This window comes from Paroedura picta, chromosome 14 (assembly GCF_049243985.1).
Source record: "Paroedura picta isolate Pp20150507F chromosome 14, Ppicta_v3.0, whole genome shotgun sequence".
Taxonomy (NCBI): domain Eukaryota; kingdom Metazoa; phylum Chordata; class Lepidosauria; order Squamata; family Gekkonidae; genus Paroedura; species Paroedura picta.
In genome coordinates, this window is record NC_135382.1 from 39,996,262 (window position 1) to 40,016,515 (window position 20,254).

A 20,254-nucleotide genomic window follows, 5' to 3' on the forward strand; every position below is an offset into this window, starting at 1 on the left:
AATTATGATCTGATGATGATGAGGAAAGGCCGTTAAAAACATGTTTTCTTTTTCTGACTCTTTAAGGAGGGACCATGTCTCGGTGGTAGTGCCTCTGCTTAGCATGCAGAGAGTTTCAGGTTCAATCCCCACCAGTTCCATTTGCCCCAGACGAATGGGCTTCTCCAAGCCTGTTTTTCTGTGACTGCTACAGCTCAATTGCAGCTGAAGAGCAGAATAGAAAATATTATTTTATCTGGAGATGTTCTCCGTTTCATTGTCTGGCTCTAAATAGGTTCCTCGGTTCCAAAAGACAAGATTTAATCTTGGATGTGAGAAGGGCTAGTTGGAACGCAGCAAGCATCTGACAAGAAGGACCCTCATTTTGCTGAGAATTGGAGTGATTGGGTTAAAATATTCCTGGTCAGGCATGGAATCTTGCTTTGTTTTTGTTTTTTAATTTCAAAAGGCACAATATTTTAAAATATATACCTGTTTTTAAAAATATCGGAGCCATATAGATGGTGGTTAGAGTGCAGGACTAGGTTCAGATCTGCCATAAGAACATATGAAGGACCTTGCTGGAACAGGCCAGTGGTCTGCCTAATCCTCTCACGCAGTGGCCAATCAATTCCTCTGGAGGTCCAATGACAGGGCAGAGAGGCTGAGGCCTTCCCCTGGTAAGAACAGCAATAAGAGCCAAGCAGGATCAGGCCAGTGATCCATCTAGGACAGCTTCCTCTTCTACACAGTAGCCAACCAGTTCCTCTGGGGGTCCAATAAGGGGACACAGAAGCAAAGCTGGAAGGCTCCTCTTGGGTCATCTAGTCCAACCCGTTGCACAATGCAGGAAATTCACAACTACATCCTTCCTCACTCCCTCCGTGACCCTTTATGCCCAGAGGAAGGCAACAGTCCTCCAGCATGCCTGGGCTAATCTTGTCTGGAGGAAAACCTCCTGAACCCAGTGTGGCTATTGGCATTGCCCTGGACATACAAGAAGGGGCCATGAGAGCCAAGCACTGGGTCATCCCTTCCTGCCCTCCCCCTCACAGTCTACCTAAATTCATAGACTGTCCGGTGACTGTCCATCCTTTGCTTAAAAATCTCCAGAGGAGGGGAGCCCACCTCCTCCCAACAAAGCCTGTCCCACTGAGGAGTCACTCTAACTAGCCCTTTTACGCAGAGATGCTGGGGATTGAACCGGGGCCCTTCTGCTAGCCCAGCAGATGCCATGCCACTGGGCCATGGCCCCTCCCTGAAGTGACCCCAGCAACAAGCTGGCGACCAGGGTACTTCTGTTAGGCCTGCTTGCTTTGCTCTGAACTATCTGCCCTGTCCACACAAAGCGCATCACAGTGATTTATCACTGGGCGTTACTGAGACCTGCTTCGTAACAGTTTGGGAGAGGCATGAAAGGAGAGTTTCCCTCACTCGGGGGGAGCATTTGTCCTCCAGAGGTTCCGTTGCGCAGGGTCCCCAAACCGGGATCCAGATTCCTGGCTCTCCTCTGAGTAGATCTTGACCGGGACATTGGTGCTTTTTCCGGACAGTTAACCAACAGTGATACTTTTGCTGGCCAACAGAGATCAGGAAGTGCTTGTCTTCTCTGGAAAACTCCATAGAAGAATAACTGAGAGATTTGATTTTTGCCATCTTTTGTTTAATGTGTAACATCTTTAGAAATTCTTTGTTTCTCTAGCTGGCTTTTCCCTTGGAGTGGGAGTGGCTTCTCATTCATTGGGGCTATTTATAGACTCCTGTGCTTTCCCTAATCGTTGAATCCTGCCGCAGTTCTTGGCAGCTTCCAGACTCTTGCATTATCTTGGGCTGGTGCTGCCCAGGTGTGCATGTGACTTGGCAAGCCGCTCAGGTCTTCAAACACTTGCTCCTGCAATCTCTTGTGTCCACTTAACGAGTCTTTTCGTGAAACAGATTTGTTTTGGACTGTTTTTGGTCCAAACCAAATTGCAGAGTCTAAAATGCAGATTGCAAGGCCTGTGTCTCGTGCTCACTATGGACTTCTTCCCCTCCCTTCCTCCCTCCCTCCCCCAACCTTCGATTTACATAGTTGCTTTTATAATCTGCAAGAATATTATGAGCCCACTTAGTTGTTGATGAGGTCGCCTTGTTCTTGGCAGGGCTCTCTGCGTTCTCCTGCAAAGCACCGCCTTTCAGCATTGATAACTTCTGTTTGCCGCCCCCTTTTAATCCCCTGGCAAAAGATCTGCTTGTTTAAGTACGGCAGATCCTAGGAAGAGCTCTTGCTGAATCAGACCAGTCATCCCTCTAGCCCAACATCCCGTCTCACACAGCAGCCAACCAGTTCCTCTGGAGGCCCAACAGCAGGACATGGAGGCCGAGGCCTTCCCCTGATATTGCCTTCTGGGATTCAGAGGTTGACTGCATCAAAAAGGGGAGGTTCCCTTTTAGTCGCCAGGGCCGGTCGCCATCGGTAGACCTCTCCTCCATGAATCTGTCTAATCCCCTTTTAAAGCCTGTGTCCATCTCTGCATGCTCTCACGTCGCAGTTGCTCATGGTGTAAAGAAGTATTTCCTTTGGTCTGTTTCAGTTCTCTCTTGGCCGTTCTTTGGTTAGGAAGACCCTTCTCCGCTGTGTTCCTCCACACAAGCCGTGCTCTCTGAGCAGGGCTGTTGGAAGGACAGCATCTCCCCCCCCCCTCCCCGCCCCAGAGCTGCCTCTGAAGGAAGAGGGCCTTGTCCGTTTCCAAGTATTTCTGAATCCCAGACTTGAGAGGTTCCATGCCAGGAAATGACATGATGCAACAGAGCTGTTTCACCACTCAGCGGTGACTTGGAGAAGGTGTGCTGTGTCCGCTACGACGTCATCTCCACAGACTTCACCTTGGCTTTTGAGGGGACTTCCCCACAACCTTTGCCCGACTGAAAACGGAGGCAGCAGTGGGCCTGGAAGTGCAGGCAAACAATGCTATTTATGTGCGCCAGCTGGAATCCAGAAATTGGTGGAGAAAGCTGCTACCCTGCTAGGGTGGTTCAAGGGTAAGAGAGAGTCTTGGATCTTCATCTCCTAAGTCGTGGCGATGTCAAGGACTGTGTGTGTGCCCAGGCAGATTTATGCTCTGTGCTTTTATTCTTTATTAAAGTATTTTTATCCCATCTTTCCTTGTGGTTCAAGGCGGCGCTTACGATGGTTGAAAGCGTTTCCAGTATAAAATCAAAAATGAAATAACAGCCCCCTGTCCCATCTCTTTTTAGGGTATACAAGGAAGGGCCTTTTCAGTGGCGGCCCCACAATTACGGAGCAGTCTCCCCTGCCCCCCCCCCCCTTTCAGTCCTCAGGGGGCCGTTGAAGGCAGTTTTATGTAGAATTGCATGTGAAGAAAATGGTGCTACATTGTGGTTTTAAATTTTGGTTGTATGTATTTTTACGTACTCAGTTTTGTTTATTTTATTTATATTGTAAGCCCCCTTGTGCTCATTAAGGACAAAGACAGCTAATAAATGTTTTAAATAAATAAGTACACGTACACATGTTGCCCAAACATGACCAGTCAAATGATCCGCTCTAAGTTTGGCTCAGCAGTTCAATGGACTAGAGATTTTGGCCACATAATCCAGTCCTTTAGGGAGAGATTCCTGTTAAGTCGGTTGCAGGTAAAACGGAAGAGAGTCTTGTGGTGCTTTAGAAATCAGCATGCATGTTGGTAGGCAGGGTCCCACTCTGCCGCGATGCTCAACAGGTCAGTGTATGTTCCCCGTAGGTTTGGAGGGGTTGGCATGGTGCTTTTTAAATAGAAAGTCATGTCACAAGGGCCAAATACATACGAGAGAGCACAAAGAAAAGCGTGATCCAGCCAGAGTCAATGCGACCCATTCCCAACTGATGACGAATTGGTAGCACAAGATGAATGATATGGACCATGAATAATCTCGCAGCCATCCCAAAGAGGGACAATTACTTTCCGTAGTGAGAGGAGGGCCACTCCCTGTCACTGTGGAGCCCAAGGCTGGTGGAGCCTGCCCTTCTCATGAATTCCAGCTTGGCCACCGGATGCAGGGGACCACCCACCTGGGGAGGGTTTTGCTGAAGCATGGAAACTTTGAGGCCGTGAAAGGGAGAATGCCTCCCCCCCCCCCCCCGATGCTGTCTGAGCATCACCTCTTTGGAGCGCCGATTTACTGCTTCCGGCAGCCTTATCTGCGGGCGCATGGCGAGCCGGTGGCGATTGCCTCCAGGCGGCAGGCTGGGAAGGTTTACAGAAGTTTCTCCTCCTCCTGTCTTAGGATGCAAATGATTCATAGGAGTAGCTGCAAGTTAGTACTTGCTCTTTGCAAGCAGAAGGCAATCCCAAGAATTCCTTAGAGTCTCGACTCTGGACAGCCCCTGCTAGTAAGAAGAGTTGGAGCTGAGAAGGTCGAGGGGGGCACCGCATTGCCATGCAGTCGGACCCGTGCGGTGTCCAATGGCCCCATTTGCCCCTGCAGGCGCTCAGCTCCGTTTGCTGGCTGGGAAAGTCCTCGGACTCAGTAGCCTCGCGCTCAGAAGGCGAGGCGTTCTCCTGCCGCTGCCATTGGCTCCTACATTCACGTAACGGCTACTTCTTGTCAGCGAAGCTTTAAGCCTCACCTTCTGACGGAGCATGCTGGGGTCTGTGAGAAATCCACGCAGCAGTAAGAACTCTCCACTGGCCGTACGGGGCATTCATTCCTCCCCCCTCCCATGGAACCGAGTGCTTTAATTTGCTTCTGCCTTACCCATCCTTGCCCCCATCTGAGTCAGAAGTCCCTCAAGGCCCCACGGTAAGCGGGAAAGTGTTGGAACAGATTAGCTGGTGCCGGAAGGGAGCGGCAGCAATCAGGTCACGCAACTGTAATTTCATGACCGTCCCTGGCTGGCAGGCAGGCAGGCAGAGTCATGGCCTTGCGGGGCGAGTGTGGAGCAAGGGCAAATTTACGCAAGCCTTCCACTCTTTCCTAGGAGTTAGTCCCCTCCTGGTTAGTCATAAAAGACTCGGTCCGGTTTTCCTCCTTGGAATGACTGCAGGAAATGCTCCAGCGAGCCCACATTTTTCTCTTCTGGCATTGCATAAGAAGCCCTGGCTGTTTGTTGGGGAGCCTTGCATGGGTTTTTTTTCCTCTTCTTTGGCCATCAAGCCCCAGCAGATGTATGGGGTCCCCATGGGTCTTTCCAGGCAAGAGACATTCGGAGGTGGCTTGTTGTTGCCTGCTTCTGTGTAGCGACCGTGGACCCCCTCGGGGTCTCCCCTCCACGTGCTAACCAGGGCCTCCCCCCCCCGCTGAATTCCCAAGATTGAGCGACCCAGGCTACCTTGACCTTGGGATCTAAGCAGGGTCAGCCCTGATGAGTCCTTGGATGGGAGACTCCACGCATTTACGGCAATAAGAACACAATCCTCTTAGCTCCAGTGCTTCTTTAGCTACTGCATGTGTCTCCCATGTCCCCTTTGCGTCCTGTGTAAAGCTTCCTTTCCTATCCACCTGCAGAATGTCAAAGGCTGTTTAAAAAAAGGGGGAGGGGGGTAGGTGTGAGCAATTGCTTCCAAACCCTTCCATTTCCTCTTGACAATCCTGGGAAACTTGGGGGTTATGTCAGCACGTCACCTTTCTTGTAAAAAAACCAACACAAACAAAAAAACCCCGCAGCTTTACTTCCTTGCTCTCGACGGACTTTCTGCCTTCCCAAGGTGTAGCATCTTAGCAATGATCCCCAAAGCGCCCAGAGGTCACGTCAGCGGCCTTTCCTGCCCAATAAGATTAGGACATCAGTCAGTAGCTGCCCTGATGTCATGCTTGGAGGAAGGGGGAGGGAGGAATTTTCTCTGACTAGCTCATTTTCCAAAGCGCATAAAAGCACGGCACAAATATTTGCATTCCAAGGGTTGTTTTTTTTTTTTCTTAACGAAAAAAAGGCCATTGTCCTGGGCTGGGGCCAGATTTCTCTGCTTGGCTTCCTCTTCAATGAAGTAACCTGTCTTAACACGGCCACGGCCGGATTTGTTCATGGCACCCATCCAGGGTTAACTGCTGTGAGCTGTGATCGGGTTGCAGGGTTGGCAGAACAGGTCCCTTTGCCTTGCCAGAGAAACTTCTTGTAGAATTGGGATGGTGACAGCCTCAAAATTGAGTTCTCCTCCCCACGCCTCTCTCTCACCTCTACCCACTAGCCTTCAGAGGCTTCGGACCCCTGGGGAGGTGGGGGGAACACGTGTAGCCCTGAGGGCAGTTTGTTGGATTTCCAGCTGGCCTCTCTTAGAATGTTAAGAATCCCTGCAAGAGAAAATGAATGATGCAGTCAACTGTTTCTGTGCAGCAAGGGGCAGGGACAACCCAGCAAGTATGGAAGGGGTCTTAGCCAAGACCTCCTGTAGGGCTTAGGACAGGGGTAGTCAAACTGCAGCCCCCCAGATGTCCGTGGGCTACAATTCCCATGAGCCCCTGCCAGTGTTTGCTCATGGGAATTATAGTCCATGGACATCTTGAGGGCCTCAGTTTGACTACCCCTGTCCTAGGAGAGCCCCTATCCATGGCCTCTGCCAGGCTTCTACAATCCTCATGCATGGTTTATTGAATGCCCCGTTTTCTGGAGTGTGTCCTTGAGTCCCTGTGAGAGAGTCACAATATAAATACTGTAGATAAATAAAATGAATGGAAGATTCCACCAGCTGCTGGCTGAATATGAGAGAGCAGCAGCAGCAGCGCTTTCAAAAGTGTGGCTATTAACTGTGGCTGCCTCTTTCAGGCAGCAGTTCCAGATGACATCCAGCCCCCCCCCCCTTATGCATTAATCAGGAGGGGGAAGAGCTGTACCCTGCCCAGATTAGTCTGTTGTCCTTCAGCTCCCGCAGCAGTCCAGTGGGGCTGTCTCAGTTGCCCCTGCCGGCCCTTGAAGGCAAATAGAGGCAGCCGTGGGGTGTCCACTCCTTCCCAGCTAAGCGCCAGATCACATCCTGGCCAGGGGCAACTACTTAGGTTGTGTTTTGGACACACGTTCAGGTGCAGGAGGTGGGGCTGGGCCAACAAAATGGAAGAGAGCATGTTCCTCCCCACCCCCAACCGCCCATTGCTTCTGCCTGTCTTCCAGCCGCCAGCCTGAGCCACCAAAGAAGGAGAAGGAGACGGCCACCCCTTCTCAGTCCAAGAGAGCAGATGAGTGGAAGGACCCTTGGCGCCGATCCAAATCTCCCAAGAAGAAACACGGGATGTCTGCTTCGCCCAGCCGGGCTCGCCGGCGCCGGAAAACCTCTGCTTCCTCTGGATCCGCCTCTGGCTCTTCGAGGTGTGCTGCTGAGAGGGCTAGACCCAGGCAGGGAGGGCACATGGCGCAGCTCCCGGATGTGGGGCAGGGCTTGGCAGGGGACTGGGACCGTGTGAACCTAGAAGGGCCTCCAAAGTGGGTGGAGGTGGGACTTCTGCACAGAGAGAGCTTGTGAGGTCCTTGGAACATGGGAGCCCTCGCTCGGGAATCTCACCACGAGAGTTGCAGTGTTGTCTCTTCTCTTCTCGGCTCAGGTCATCTTCTCACTCCTCCTCCTATTCTGGCTCTGGCTCTTCACGGTCCCGATCCAGGTCGTCGTCATACAGCTCCTACTCCAGTCGCTCTTCTAGGCACAGCTCCTTCTCAGGCAGTCGATCCAGGTATGGTTTTTCTTGGTTGGCACTCAGTCCTGCCAGAACAAGGCACGGAAGGGGTGAGCTCAAAGGAAGGGATGCGATGTGGCCTCACCCTGGGCCAAGGTCCACGGTTGCCTGGCAGCATGGACTGCTGGAGGCAGGTGCCCTTGTTCAGTGGAGGGGCTCCCGCACCACTCCAGGTCTTCTCCCGCCATAGCCTCGGCTTCACCTTCCCTGACGTTTCCGGAAGAAGCAGTGCCATGTCCTGAGTTTCAAGGAAGAGGGATGAAAACATCCATCTCTAGGGTTTCCTGGGGAGCCAGGTTGGACCAACCTTGTCAGACCGTAGACCAGGGGTAGTCAAACTGTGGCCCTCCAGATGTCCATGGACTACAATTCCCAGGAGCCCCCTGCCAGCGAATGCTGGCAGGGGCTCCTGGGAATTGTAGTCCATGGACATCTGGAGGGCCGCAGTTTGACTACCCCTGCCGTAGACCCTCAGTAGGGTCGGCCTTGTTATTACATGGAGGGGAGACCACCAAGGAAGACCAGCCGAGGCAGGCAAAGGCACATCACCCCCGAAGATCTTGAAAACTCGGCAGGGTTAGTTTAGGTTTTATAGGACAGTAACTATTGCAGATGTTTTTGGTTTTACTAGAATTGTCTGCTTTGCCCTAGGAGAAAATAATGAGTTTTTTTCCATGGCATCAGAATTTCTGGAAATTTTTCATCTCTAGGTTGGAATTTTAATGAGGGCCATTCACTGTTGTGACTCCTCCTAGCTACACCACATCTCAGCATGTGACCAGACGTAAGGGCCACTTCCTCCATAGGCACAGGGCCAAACTGACAACTGTCAGAGGTTCGCATGTTTGCATTGGCTGCTTCTGCCAGAAATGGTGCTTGATGGCAAAGTGCCTGGGTGTACCCATAATGGTCATCCCTTATCTGACGGGGGGGGGGGTGTGGTGGCAATGTAAACACCTGTGGCCATCTTGTGATTCACAAGCGTCTTCTCTGTTAACAAGGGCGGCTCTGCAGGAAAGCCTGGGAATTTTTATAGCACCCCACGACAAAGTCAGGGAAGCGTGTGACTTGCTCTGAGCCACCAACTTACTTTTTGTATTTTGGGAATGGCCCACAAAAGTCTTATTTGTCTGCTCTCTCTTGCACGGCCTTTCCTTCTTCCCAGAGAACCCACCTATCATTTAAGCTGCTCGCAGCCAAGAGCTTTGGACTAGAAGCAGCATGCCTTGGCTCAAAGTGGGAGAGCAAAGCTCAGCCCCTGTGTCCTAGGGAGGGAAGAGGCCTGCCTCATGGAGCCCTGGAGGACCCCGCCATACAGGGCTCTTCCCTGGACCGGACAGGGGACAGGAAAGGCTCATCCTGTTGGGTAACCACCAAAATGACCCGAGCGCACTCCCCTCCCCCCCCTTTCCTTCCACCAATTTAATAGCCTCCTTTTGCATCATCCTCTCCTCCAAGGTCCCTCCGGGGGTTTTCCCAAGGAATGCTCAAGGGCTTCAGGGAAGCTTGTGGCATCGGATGCCGTGCAGAGGGAAAGGGGCCAGGAGACAACGCCGGGCGCAGACATGCGCCACTCCTGGTTCCTGGAAACATTGGCAGACACTCCTTGGCCTCAGCCTTCGTGAGGCGCGTTGCCTACGCGTTTTGAAATTTCCCTGGAAGCTGATTGCTTATCCACCCCCAGGAGAAAACGGAGGCTCCCGGAGGCTGAGGCTGCCCTCCCCCCCCCCCTCTCGAGGTTGGGTCACTTGCTAGAGTTGGAGCACTGCAGACGCCAGCAGGCCTGAGGGTGGCACAGGGAGTGTTGGGCACACTTGAAGCCATCATCTGCTCACTGGGTGATCCAGAGTTCCAAATCCAGGGGAAGCTCTTCTGGAGCTTTCTCACATGCTCAGTTCTCCTGTCGTTATGTTTGCAGAAGAGCCTAGAGCAGCTGGTACAAGTTTTGCAGCCCTCCTCCTTGCCCAGGGAAGTCACATCGCGTTGATAGATCCGCTGACCCAGAGCGGGGGAGGGGTTTCTGCTGCCGCAAAGGGGCAGGTCTCACGCCCTCTTCTCTCTCTGCAGGTCGCAGTCCTTCTCATCTTCCCCATCTCCATCCCCAACGCCATCTCCGCATAAACCTCCTGCCAAAGCAAAAGGGGAGCCTGCGTTGCCGACTGGAAAGAGGTAAAGCTCTGCCCCTGTTCCGGGCGAGGCGCTTTGCAGCCCAAGCCCAGGCTGCATTTTCTCTGCGGCTCGCTGGATCAAAAGGCAGCGGCAGCAACCAGCAGTGGGGACGGTGCCATTCGAGCGAGGATCCACAGCGTGGTGACGGTGGGGCTGTGCAGCTTGCCACTCTGTTCCTGGCACCCACCAAGTGGGAGGAGATAGGCAGGGCTTTTGCCCAGCAGGGCTTCTGATTGGCTGTCCAGGCTAAAAGGCATCCCATTAATGGAGAGCTACACGTCTCCTGGCTCCCTGACACCTTGTGATTGGCTCAGCCTCCCATGGCAGCTGTTTGGTGACTGTGTCCACCGCCGCCACGTCAGAATTCCAGAGGTGGTCATCGGCTCAAAAAGATTGGGGACCACCTCGCTTTAGCAAATTGACCAGGGGAGGTCGGGTGTCTCCATGCCGGCACAGGAACTGCAAGCATGTGTCCATTTTGCCCTCTCTTAAGAGCCACTGAGGACAATCCTAAGGAGAGGCCAGAGCTGCTCCTATAGGGCCTGAGTAACGCTGGCCTGGCCGTTATGGGAGTGCCAGGCCCAAAAGGGAAGGTCCCAAAGGTGTGTGATGGGGCGTGTGTGAATGTTTATTTTTCCTTCATTCTCCCAACCTCCTGAATGCTCATGGGGTCTGAATTGCAGCTGATACCAAGCAGAGGAGGTATTTTTAGCACTTTCTGAGTGTTTCCTGTTGTGTTGTTATTACTAGCCCTTTTTATTGCCCTTCTGCGTAGAGCCAGGAAGGAACCTGATCAGGTCCCTGGAGTGTGGGCCAGAGCAATTGTGAGGGCTGCGCATGAATTAAAGCAAACACAACAGCCATGGGATGCTTAAATATTGGCTTTGAAACTGACATCATCTCTTCACAAACAGAAGCGCACCAGCTCCTTGTTAGCGTGACACACGTAGCTAAAGTACACACAGCAGGCCCAAGGAGGACGCGTTCTTTCTTGCCCACGAGCAATTGTTTTTAAACAATTATGCAAAGACCCACAGTGAGTTTCGGCCCCCAGAGCCTCCGTGTTCTTGTGAACCTGGAGCCCCTTCCTTATCAGTGGGTTGGGGTGTGGTTTTAAGAAGCGGAGGCTCGTCTGAATTTGCACTCGTGTTAAAGAAGGACGCAGATGCGGATGTTGAACAAGCATCTCTGAATATCCCTTCCACTGTTCCCTTTAGAGGGAGGGAGGCTTACCCTAGGCCACCCTAGGAGCTTCGCCAGTGAGCGGGGTGGCGAGAGACTCTGGCTCAGTGGCAGAGCCCCTGTTTGCCACGCAGACGGTCCCAGGTTCGATCCCTGACATCTCCAGCTAAAAGGACCAGGCAGGAGGGGATGGGAACGACTTCTGTGTGGGAGACCCTGGCACTCTTGCGTAGACAGCACTGACCTCGATGGACGGATGCATTCTGAGGCCGCTCCGTGTTCATGCCAGTTCAGCCCCACCGCAACATGCATCCCTTTGCCCACAGGCCCCTGATTGAATCTGTTATCAGCCTGAGTAGAGGCTCTTGGGTTCTTTCCCCAGCTCTGTGGCAGGAAGCCCCACTCTGGGGCCAAAGGGCTCTTGGCTGCCCTTGCTGCCTCCTGTGGTTGTTTATTGTATATACATATGAGGTTGTATATAATTCCTTCCCCATTGCTCATCTGTCCTTGCTGTTGTCATTCAATAGTATCTGAAAAGGGGTTTAATAGTTCTGCTACCTTCAATAGCTTGTTCTGGGCGCTCCTACTGGATTTTGGAATGATTCTGTCTGTCAATGGAAAGTGGGGGGGGGGCAGGGGAGTTCTTTTCCCCAGTGAGGTTTTGGGTGGCTCATTGGAGATTGGATTGGCTGTGTAGATTTTTAAAAACATTGCTTGGGCAGCAGCCCTTGTCATATTGCCAGGATCTTCCCTGGGTGGCAGTCCTTTTAGACCCACCCATCCCAGACTTTCGCACAGTTCCAGTGGTGGCTGCCAGCGCAAAAACGTTGGGGACCCCGTTGTAAAGCGTCTCATAAGTGCATCAGTTGAGCATTTGGTAGAGCCGAGCATCAAACCAATTAAGCCAGTTAAGCAATTAAGCATTCGCTGGCAGGGGCCCATGGGAATTGTAGTCCATGGACATCTGGAGGGCCGCAGTTTGACTACCCCTGAATTAAGCTCTTGCTGCCTTCCGCCTCCCCCCCAGATTTGAAGCCAGGATTCCCCAAATCCAGCCAAAGGCCAGCCCTCTTCCCAGTGACCTCTGCTGGCTTCACCTGGTGCCCTTTTACTCCTGCAGTGATAAACCTCTGAAGAAAGTCGCTGCCCCTCCAGCGCCCCCGCCCGTCGTGAAAACTGCCCCTGCTGCTCTGGAACCAGCCAAGGCGGGCGATACCCGGGAAGCAAGGCGGAAGGAACGTCAAACGAGGACACCCCCCAGGAGGTAGCTGAGGAAGCAGGCTGGGCGGGGCCTTCGTCCAGAGCTTCATGGGCTGTCTGGGGAGGGGGGGCCCCCTGGGCATCGCTGCCTCTGGCTGCAGCTGGGTTGGCCGGATCCAGCCCGGCTTCTCTTGGGCCCTTCGAGATGGAACGCGAGGCCTGGTCAGCGATGCTCTTTGCTCTTGGTGTTCTTGCTTTGGCCGCAGCAGTGAGTGGGAGGGCTCCTGGGGGCCTAGCCTGCTGGCTTCTCGTGTGTTCTTGTGAGGGGTAGGGGGCCGGGACGAAACAAGCCGTGTCGATGTGGGTGGGACCAGAGAAAATGGTCACTTTCCCATTCACACAGTGCGCTTGTGGTCTTTTTGGAAAGATCACATCAGCCCAGGCCTCAGAAGGAGCCGAGCAAAGCTGAGGAGGTGGCTGGTAATGGGCACATGGCATGGTGGACATGGCATGACATGGCTCTGGCTTGGACGCCGGGCCGGAGCATCCCCTCTGTGCGGAGGTGCCTAACCCGCTTCTCCGGGGTCCTGTTGCAGGCGAGCCGTCAGCCTCAGCGGCAGCGGCAGTGGCAGCAGCTACAGCGGCTCCAGCTCCCGCTCAAGGTCGCTGTCTCGGTCTCTCTCTCGGTCTCACTCCCAGTCCTCGTCCGCCTCCGTTTCCGCGTCCCCTTCTGGCTCCAGGAAATCCAGGTGAGGGGCCCGCTTCTTTCTGCAAGGGCTGGGAGGCTAAGGGGGGGCGGGGGCACCTGCGGGGTAAGGCAGCCTCCTTCCAGCACCAGGCCTGCTTCCTGAAACTGGCCGATAACTGGAATGGGGAAAGCCTGAGAATCGACGTCGTCCATCTGGCCGGAGCCTTCTGAGCCGTCCACAGAGTGGGCCTTCTGCCCAACATGGTCACCTGCTGGCCTCTCTGAAAACCTCCCCTTCTGCCTCATTCCTACGTGGGTTTGTGCCCTTAATTTAGGCGCCTGGAGAAGTCTGGCATGCCTTAAGCATCTTGCCTAGGAAGACGTTGTGGGGGCGGGGGGGGTGCAGGGGGGTGGCAAGGATGCTAACCTGCTGGACTTTTTTGCCTGAAGCTTCTGAGAATCCCAAATTCCTCCTCTTCGGGGGTGACCTTGGTGACCTCATGCATGTGCAGTCTCCTTACTTACCCGAGAACAGTCACTGCTGCTTCTGCTTCCTATACGACTCCTGTTCCTAGATCCCCTCTGTGTGAAGCTTTTCACCCCCAGGCTGACTTGCCTGCCTGCTGAGGAGTTTGGATTGCTGGCCGGTGTTCCACTGGGCGAACATTCTGTGACATCACAGCCTCTCAGCCAGTGACGAGGAGTGGCTCGCAGCTGGTGGGCAGCTTACGCCCTGAGCCAAAGGAGTGCTGGCATCCCCTGAGGCCTGATCCAGCCACTCCTTGTGGGTTTTACTCTCTACTGCAGGCACTAATGCTGTTTGCACTCCTCTCTTCCCCTGCCCCCCCTCCCAGGTCCCTAAGTGTGAGTAGTGTCTCGTCTGTCTCTAGTGCCTCTTCCAGTAGCAGCTCCGTGCGCAGCGCGGACTCGGAAGACATGTACGCAGGCCTGCCCAGCCCGGTCTCTTCAGCCAGCTCCCGATCCCCACCCCCCGCACAGCAGCAGAAGGAGAGAGGTAGGTTCGTTCTCTCTGTCTCTCTCTCTGCCTTGTGCAAATTAATTTGTTCATGATCCTACTGTTCAAATTTGGGGGGGGGGGGGGTTACAGCTTCTGGGCATAACAGGAGACTGCCAGTTCAGTCCTTGGGGGTGAAGACATCTTGAGTTCTTCCTAGATATGAAACCGCCTGATAATCCTCAGACAATAGCAGGGAGTTTCGTATTCAGGAAGGACTCGTAGCTTGGTGGCCTTGCTTGGGTGAAATTCCCCAGACAAGGCCCTGGCATTTTCTGTTAAAGGTTCTTGGGCCGGCTGGGAAAGGCTCCTCTGTGCCCCAGACTTGGAACTCATGAGCACATTCCAAGCGGCTGAAGCCAAAAGTGGGGGCTGGCCAGCGTGGGGCCACGGCTCAGAGTGGCGGCTTCCGATCTGGAGAACCGAGTTCGATTCCCCGCTCCTCCTCCACATGCAGCCAGCTTGGGTGACCTTGGGCCAGTCCCAGTTCTCAGAGAGCTCAGTCAGCCCCACCTCCCTCACAGAGTGTCTGTTGTGGGGAGAGGAAGGAAGGCTGCCTTGAGTCTCCCTCAGGTAGAGAAAAGCGGGATACAACAAAACCCAGTTCTTCTTTCTCTCTCCCTTGCTAACGGAGGCCTGTTCTGTTCTTTTTAGCAGGCAAGTCCAAAAAGGAAGGCAGCGGCAACATCAAGGAGGAGAAGCGGAAACGGGACGCACCTACACAGCCGCCCAAACCAGCCAAGCCCGTGCAAGGGAGTAAATCCCAGCCGCTGCCCCAGCCTCAACAGCCCCCGCCCCCTCAGCTGCAGCCAGCAGGCTTCAGTGCCCACAAAGAAATCAAACTCACTCTCTTGAACAAGGTGAGGCTCCTTCCTCAAGGCATTCCCCCACCCCTAGCCTCGGAGCAAAGGGGGAGGGGGAGCCAAGTCTGGAGCTGCCTCAGCCAGGGGCTTCCAGGGGTCCAGGGTCTTGCTTTAGAGGAAAGCAAACCTTCCGGCTAAAGGGGGGTACCGATGTTGATTCATTGCAGGCACCGTCTGCCAGGAAGTGCAGTTGGTTTGAACGGGGCCCATGCCAGAGCACATCCTGGTTCACAAGAGTGTGTTGGGGGGAGAAGCACCATTTGGGTTTTAGACCCAGGCCACATCCAAAGAGCTGCGGAGGGGGCTGCCCTTCAGCACTCAGCATAATTCTCTGCTTCTCAAAACTCATTTAGCAGAATGTGCCCCTGTCTCTCAGAGTGGATGTGTCTTGCAGGGCTGGGAATTCTAGGGTTTGGAGCACAGAAATCCAGCTACCTTACATAAAAATTGGCTTTAATGTTTTGTAGAACGTGCTGCATTTGTGGCCCTGCTTTCTCCCAAAAGGGAGGGTGCCTGAATTGGGGGGGGGGGGGGGATCAAGTTATTATCATTACTGTGCTGAAAACCCGATAGTTGCTTCTACTCAAGGTAGACCATGCAGGGCTAAGGAGGAAAAAATCTGACGTGGCTGAAAGCTGCTTAAATAGATGTGTGCCTGCATTTGCATGGAGGGAGGGCAGGGCCTGGGGTTGTGTGAGTCTGTTTTTGCGCAGTTGGAGTCAGGTCCAGGAGCACCTGAGAGACGAGCAAGATTTTCCAGGCATAAAAGCCTCCAGGGAGTCAGAGCTCCCCCAGCCAGATGAGAAGACAGCATAGACTCTTGAAAGCTGCTCCCCAGAAAATCATGCTCCTCTCTCAGGTGCTTCTGGTGCTGCAGACCTATGGCTTCTCTCCCCCAAAATAGCTTTGTGTGGCTTCCCACATGAAAGCTCAGAGCTAGCAGAAGCCCGATGTCATGCCTGCAGAGGGCTGTATGAAGCATTTGCTGAAATGTTTGCTGGGTGGCCAAGAACGCATTGCACCTTCCCCACAGGATCGGAGCCCTACCGGGGCAAGCCCACCTTCCCCACAGCCAGGGGTGTTGGCCCACGGACCGTGCCAGCCTCCTCTGCCAGGCTTTTGCCCTAACCGTCTCTGTTCTGTTTTTAGGCAGCTGACAAAGGAAGCAGCCGGAAGAGGTACGAGCCCTCTGACAAAGACAGGCAGGCCTCTCCCCCGGCAAAGCGGATCAACCTGTCTCCGGACAGAGGTGAGGAAGCGGGCCCCTGCTAGCTGGCACAACACACAAACATCTTCACAAAATCTTTTCCCAATGGTTGAGCATTAACAATCCTAAACAAACATATTTAAAAGAAGATGATTTAATTTTAAGACCAAATAATTCTATAAGCATCTAAGAAGCTAAAGTTATCCAATAATCAAAAACATCTTAGAATTGACCCAGTGGACATCAATCACACATGTTTACCTATCAACTCCCCCTTGTAGAGGGGGAAAACATCTTGTGGAGGTCCACATGGCATAACAGGTCATGTACACTGTCGTCATGGAGCTGAAGGCTAGCATGCCTGTGCAAGTACAGGGATCCAGTGGCCACCTCCAAGGAGTGGCCTCTTGTCCTTTGGGCTCACCTGTGTGATTTTATCACCTGAGGTCTTCAGAGTGTTCCCAAATTAGACTCGGTTTGTGTGAGCCAAGGTGGTTTCTTCTTAATCTTAGGCCTGCCAGTCCTTGCTTCTGACATTCGCAGTGAAGAAAACTATAGGAGTGCATCGTATAGCCCTTCCCAAAACCAGTAGAACATCAAGTTACAGACTGCATACGCTTGTGTGCCTACGTGCCCTTCTGGGTAGTACAAATGCCCCGTTTAATTCTACACCTGACATATATAAGTGTTCAGAGGAGCCAGGTAGTTTTCATCATTGCTTAGCAAAGTCGAGGGGGAAATTCGGTGTAAAATCATGCTTTAAATCCGCACAAATGAGCCCACCCTTTAGTTAGAGAGGAAATCCAGCACAGGATCCTTTTTGATTTTTCCTGTCCTCCACTGAGTCTTAAATCGTTCAGCCGGTGAGCCTGCCAGGCATAGCTTAGGTTTTACACAGGGCCTAGCGAGTTTGCATCCAGAAGAGCAGCCAGGGAGGGGCTTGTTTTGTCGTCTGTGCTGCAGCTGCCGGAGTTGGCCCAATTGGGTCACATGGTTGCTTGTCAGATTCTAGAATTTTGCTCTCCTGGACACGGGGGGGGGGGGGGGGGCGCTGCCCAGCTGTGCTGTGTGCCAGCAGGGACTGATTCAGTTGAGCCAAGCTGAGCTGCCCTAGAGCACCGGGTGACCAGCACTTAACCCAGATTCCTTCAGCATTGGCTGTTTGGCCGGGGCTGGCCCCCCGGAGCCCGTCTCTGTGTTGGTTCCCTGTTGCCAACAGCGTGACTCCCTCAGGGCATCAGTTAACTGCGTCTTCCAGGAAGCCGCAGAGTGTCAGAGTGCTGATGGCTGCGAGAGGGTGGAAAATTCCCAGCTTCCCATCTCACCTTTTCCAGGAATTCCAGTGGGCGGCCTCAGTCCAGCCACTCATGGTTCCGTGACTGCAGTACCGGCCCTACCTCACAAGGGTGTTGCAAGGATTTCAGAGCTTTCTGGACACAGGATGACGCTGCTCCGCTCATGTGACCTGTTTTTTCCCCACTTCTGCTCTGCCCCAGGTCCTCGCGATAGGAAGCCCGGGAGGTTGTCCTCCCCCAAGCAAGACCGCCAGCGGGGCCCAAATCTCAAGCCCTCCCCTGCTCAGGCCGACAAGTGAGTTTTGCTCCCGGTTCTCGGCTGGCTGTTCCTTGGCTCCTCGGCCTTCTTTATTCCTGCAGGCTCTGCGAAGGCCTCCCTGTCTGTGGGCAGCGGCCGATAGCGATCTGACTTGGCAGGGAATCTCCTGGCACTGCCCTGCTTGGAAGCCGGGGAGGCTTTCCTGGTTCTGGGGGTGGCTGAATTCCTTCCCCCGTACGTGTGCCAATTATACACACAGGCAAGGTGGCAGGAGGGTGGTGCCTGGCACTCTGGTGGCAGACCTGAGGACCCTACCGGGCATTCACGATTTGCATGGGCAGAACAGGCCCCACTGGTGGCGACGCAGCAGCTCCAGGTTCCAGCCAAGATCTTCCATGGAGGGCCTTGGTGGGTGCGCTCACGTCCTGCTGGTGCGGAACTGGTGCTCTCTGCCTGGCTAAGCTGCTGCTGTACCCCAGTGGGTATCATCGGGGCCTGATCCCTTCCTGTGACTCCTGGGGCTTGGGGACCGCCCTCAGGCAAAGGTTGCACAAAGTTGGTCTGGTCTGAAGGCATGAGGCAACCCCAGGGAGCGTGGGGCAGGCAAGCGAATGCTTCTTGCTTCCTTCCTTCGTGGCTTACAGGGAAGGCCAAGGTTTCCTTTGAAGAGATGTTGCAGAGCGTAGTCCTTCTGGGGAAGGATGGTTCTTTGTGCAGCTGAATACCTCACTCGGGTATTCCGTCTCCTCTGGATTTCCTGCTCTTTGTGGGTGTTCCCCTTTCTGCCTCCTGACCAAGAAATGTGTGAAACTGGGAAGCTTGCACATTAAATTTACCCTGTAGACTAATTTAATTGATTTAATTACTCTCCCCAGGCCTTTTGAGCCGCTCCTTCCGCTGTTTGCACCCAAGTCCTTCCCTGCAGCTTCTTTGGCCTGCCGCTCCTCCAAGGAGGGGGCCAATCACAGAGGCCGTTGCTCCCTGGGCCTCCCTGATGTCAGGGGCACAAACGACCCCATAAAGGCTTCCTTTCCATTTTGTTCTGCAGCGAGCTTTAAATCTGCTTGGGCCGGCTGTCCCTTCCTGCAGAAGCCCTTCCTGAACTCTCTGGCTTCTCCAAAGCATCACACTCTCTGAAGGATCTTTCTCCCGATCCCAGAATTCCAAACCTTCCCTCTCCAGATCACAGCTTCCAATCTGGCCATTTACTGCAATATTATTCGGGTTTTTCCAGAGCTGAGAGGGTTTGGACTTCATTATATTTCACTTGGAACCGGGATTTTGTTTCTCCCCGCTCGGAAAGAGGATTTGTTCACCGTGGAAAGTGCGGAGCGACCTGTTCCTGCCACAGTCAGGCAATTCGGTTTGCAGAAAGAAATAGGCTCATGATTTCTGCCCATTTCCACTCCTGCTGCAAACCTCCACTTTGCCCAAAATTGGGAGGGAAAGAGGCCCCAGTGGGCCCCCAACAAAAGGGAAAATTGCAAAGTTATAGTTTCTTCAGGTGGTTGGAAATATGCTGTTTCAACATGGAAAGTGGGTGGTGGGGGGAATCTTGTTGGGATTACACATTTCTTAGAATAAGTGCTCTGCTGTAAATGCTGAATTCCTCACAGCAGAGGCAGGAGTCAAAATCCGGGGAAGGCCCCGTGGCTCAGTGGCAGAGTGCTCACTGCCGTGTGCTTTCCCCCCACCCTAGGAAGCGTCCGCCGTCTCCCCAGTCCAAGAGCTCCAGCAAAGTCACGAGCATCCCAGGCAAGGGGGCTGATCCAGCCCCACCAGCTGCTACTGCAAAGTCAGGCAAGTCCAGCACGTTATCCCGGCGGGAGGAACTCCTGAAGCAGCTGAAGGCCGTGGAGGACGCCATCGCCCGCAAGCGGGCCAAGATCCCCGGGAAAGCGTAGGCCCCGCCGGCCGGCCCCGGATTAGAGACTGCTCTCTGTGTTTTTATAAATAGCGTACAAGCAGCCACTTCGGATTCTGCAGTTCTGGGGTTTGTTTTTCATTTGGCTGTGCTCCTTTTAAACAATTGAAAATGGGAGGGTGGAAAAAGAAGAGAAGTTTGTCAGCTACAAACCCCCCCCCCCCCAAATCTGGATCTCCCTCTGTCTTCCTTCCCTACCTGCACATTGTTGGCACTGTGGCCAGCCCCCGTGGCATTTTTCCACGGTCAGACTCTGAACAGCAGCCCTGCCAGGTGCCCCCCCTGCCCCCCTCCCTCCTCTCTGCTAGCTGACGGCCGTCTCCCTTAGTTAGCTCTGCTGTCTGTCGGGTGTCTTCAGCCGCGCACTTCTACATACTGTGCAGGGAGGGAGCTGAAAACTACCGTCGCCTTCCGGAAACATCCGTGCTCCCTCCCCCCCCCCCCCCCAACAAGTTGTCTCTCTGCCTCCCCCCCCCCCCCCCAATCCCCACCAGGAACTAAACCAATTTACATCGATCTCCCTGCGATGGAAGTCTGGTTGGAAGATGCCCCTGTGTCTTTTATTTTAAGCAAAAGATTGTTTTAGTTGATTTAAAAGAAAAGGCAAAGGTCTTGTCAGGATGTGTGTCTAATAAGGTGGGCCATTTTTTGGAGGGGTTTCACTGAAAATAAAGTATTTTGATAAACAGTTCCTCCTCTTTGGCCTGTTCTGTCCCCGTCCCAAGCCCTGCCTTGCAGTACCTGATAAGGTCCACCTTTTACTATACTGACTTCAGCCCCTCCTTGGGAGTTCATGAATCTCAGAATTGTTATGTTAGAAGGGCCCATAGAG

At 53.6% G+C, this 20,254-nt stretch overlaps 1 protein-coding gene across 3 annotated transcripts in view; it reads left to right on the forward strand.

Annotated features, from left to right (window-relative positions):
- The window catches only part of ZC3H18 (zinc finger CCCH-type containing 18), a 37,745-nt gene extending 17,632 nt beyond the window's left edge, over positions 1 to 20,113 (forward strand). For 2 of the 3 annotated variants that reach the window (XM_077309742.1, XM_077309743.1), the window contains exons 10-19: positions 7,064 to 7,258; positions 7,492 to 7,617; positions 9,688 to 9,789; positions 12,092 to 12,235; positions 12,768 to 12,920; positions 13,714 to 13,874; positions 14,529 to 14,734; positions 15,887 to 15,986; positions 17,441 to 17,534; positions 19,198 to 20,113. In XM_077309742.1, the coding sequence (XP_077165857.1) occupies positions 7,064 to 7,258; positions 7,492 to 7,617; positions 9,688 to 9,789; positions 12,092 to 12,235; positions 12,768 to 12,920; positions 13,714 to 13,874; positions 14,529 to 14,734; positions 15,887 to 15,986; positions 17,441 to 17,534; positions 19,198 to 19,402 (1,486 nt within the window). In that variant the 3' untranslated portion in view covers positions 19,403 to 20,113. The remainder of the gene's footprint in view (positions 1 to 7,063; positions 7,259 to 7,491; positions 7,618 to 9,687; positions 9,790 to 12,091; positions 12,236 to 12,767; positions 12,921 to 13,713; positions 13,875 to 14,528; positions 14,735 to 15,886; positions 15,987 to 17,440; positions 17,535 to 19,197) is intronic. The other variant, XM_077309744.1, reaches the window with a different exon arrangement.
- Positions 20,114 to 20,254: the final 141 nt, after the last annotated feature.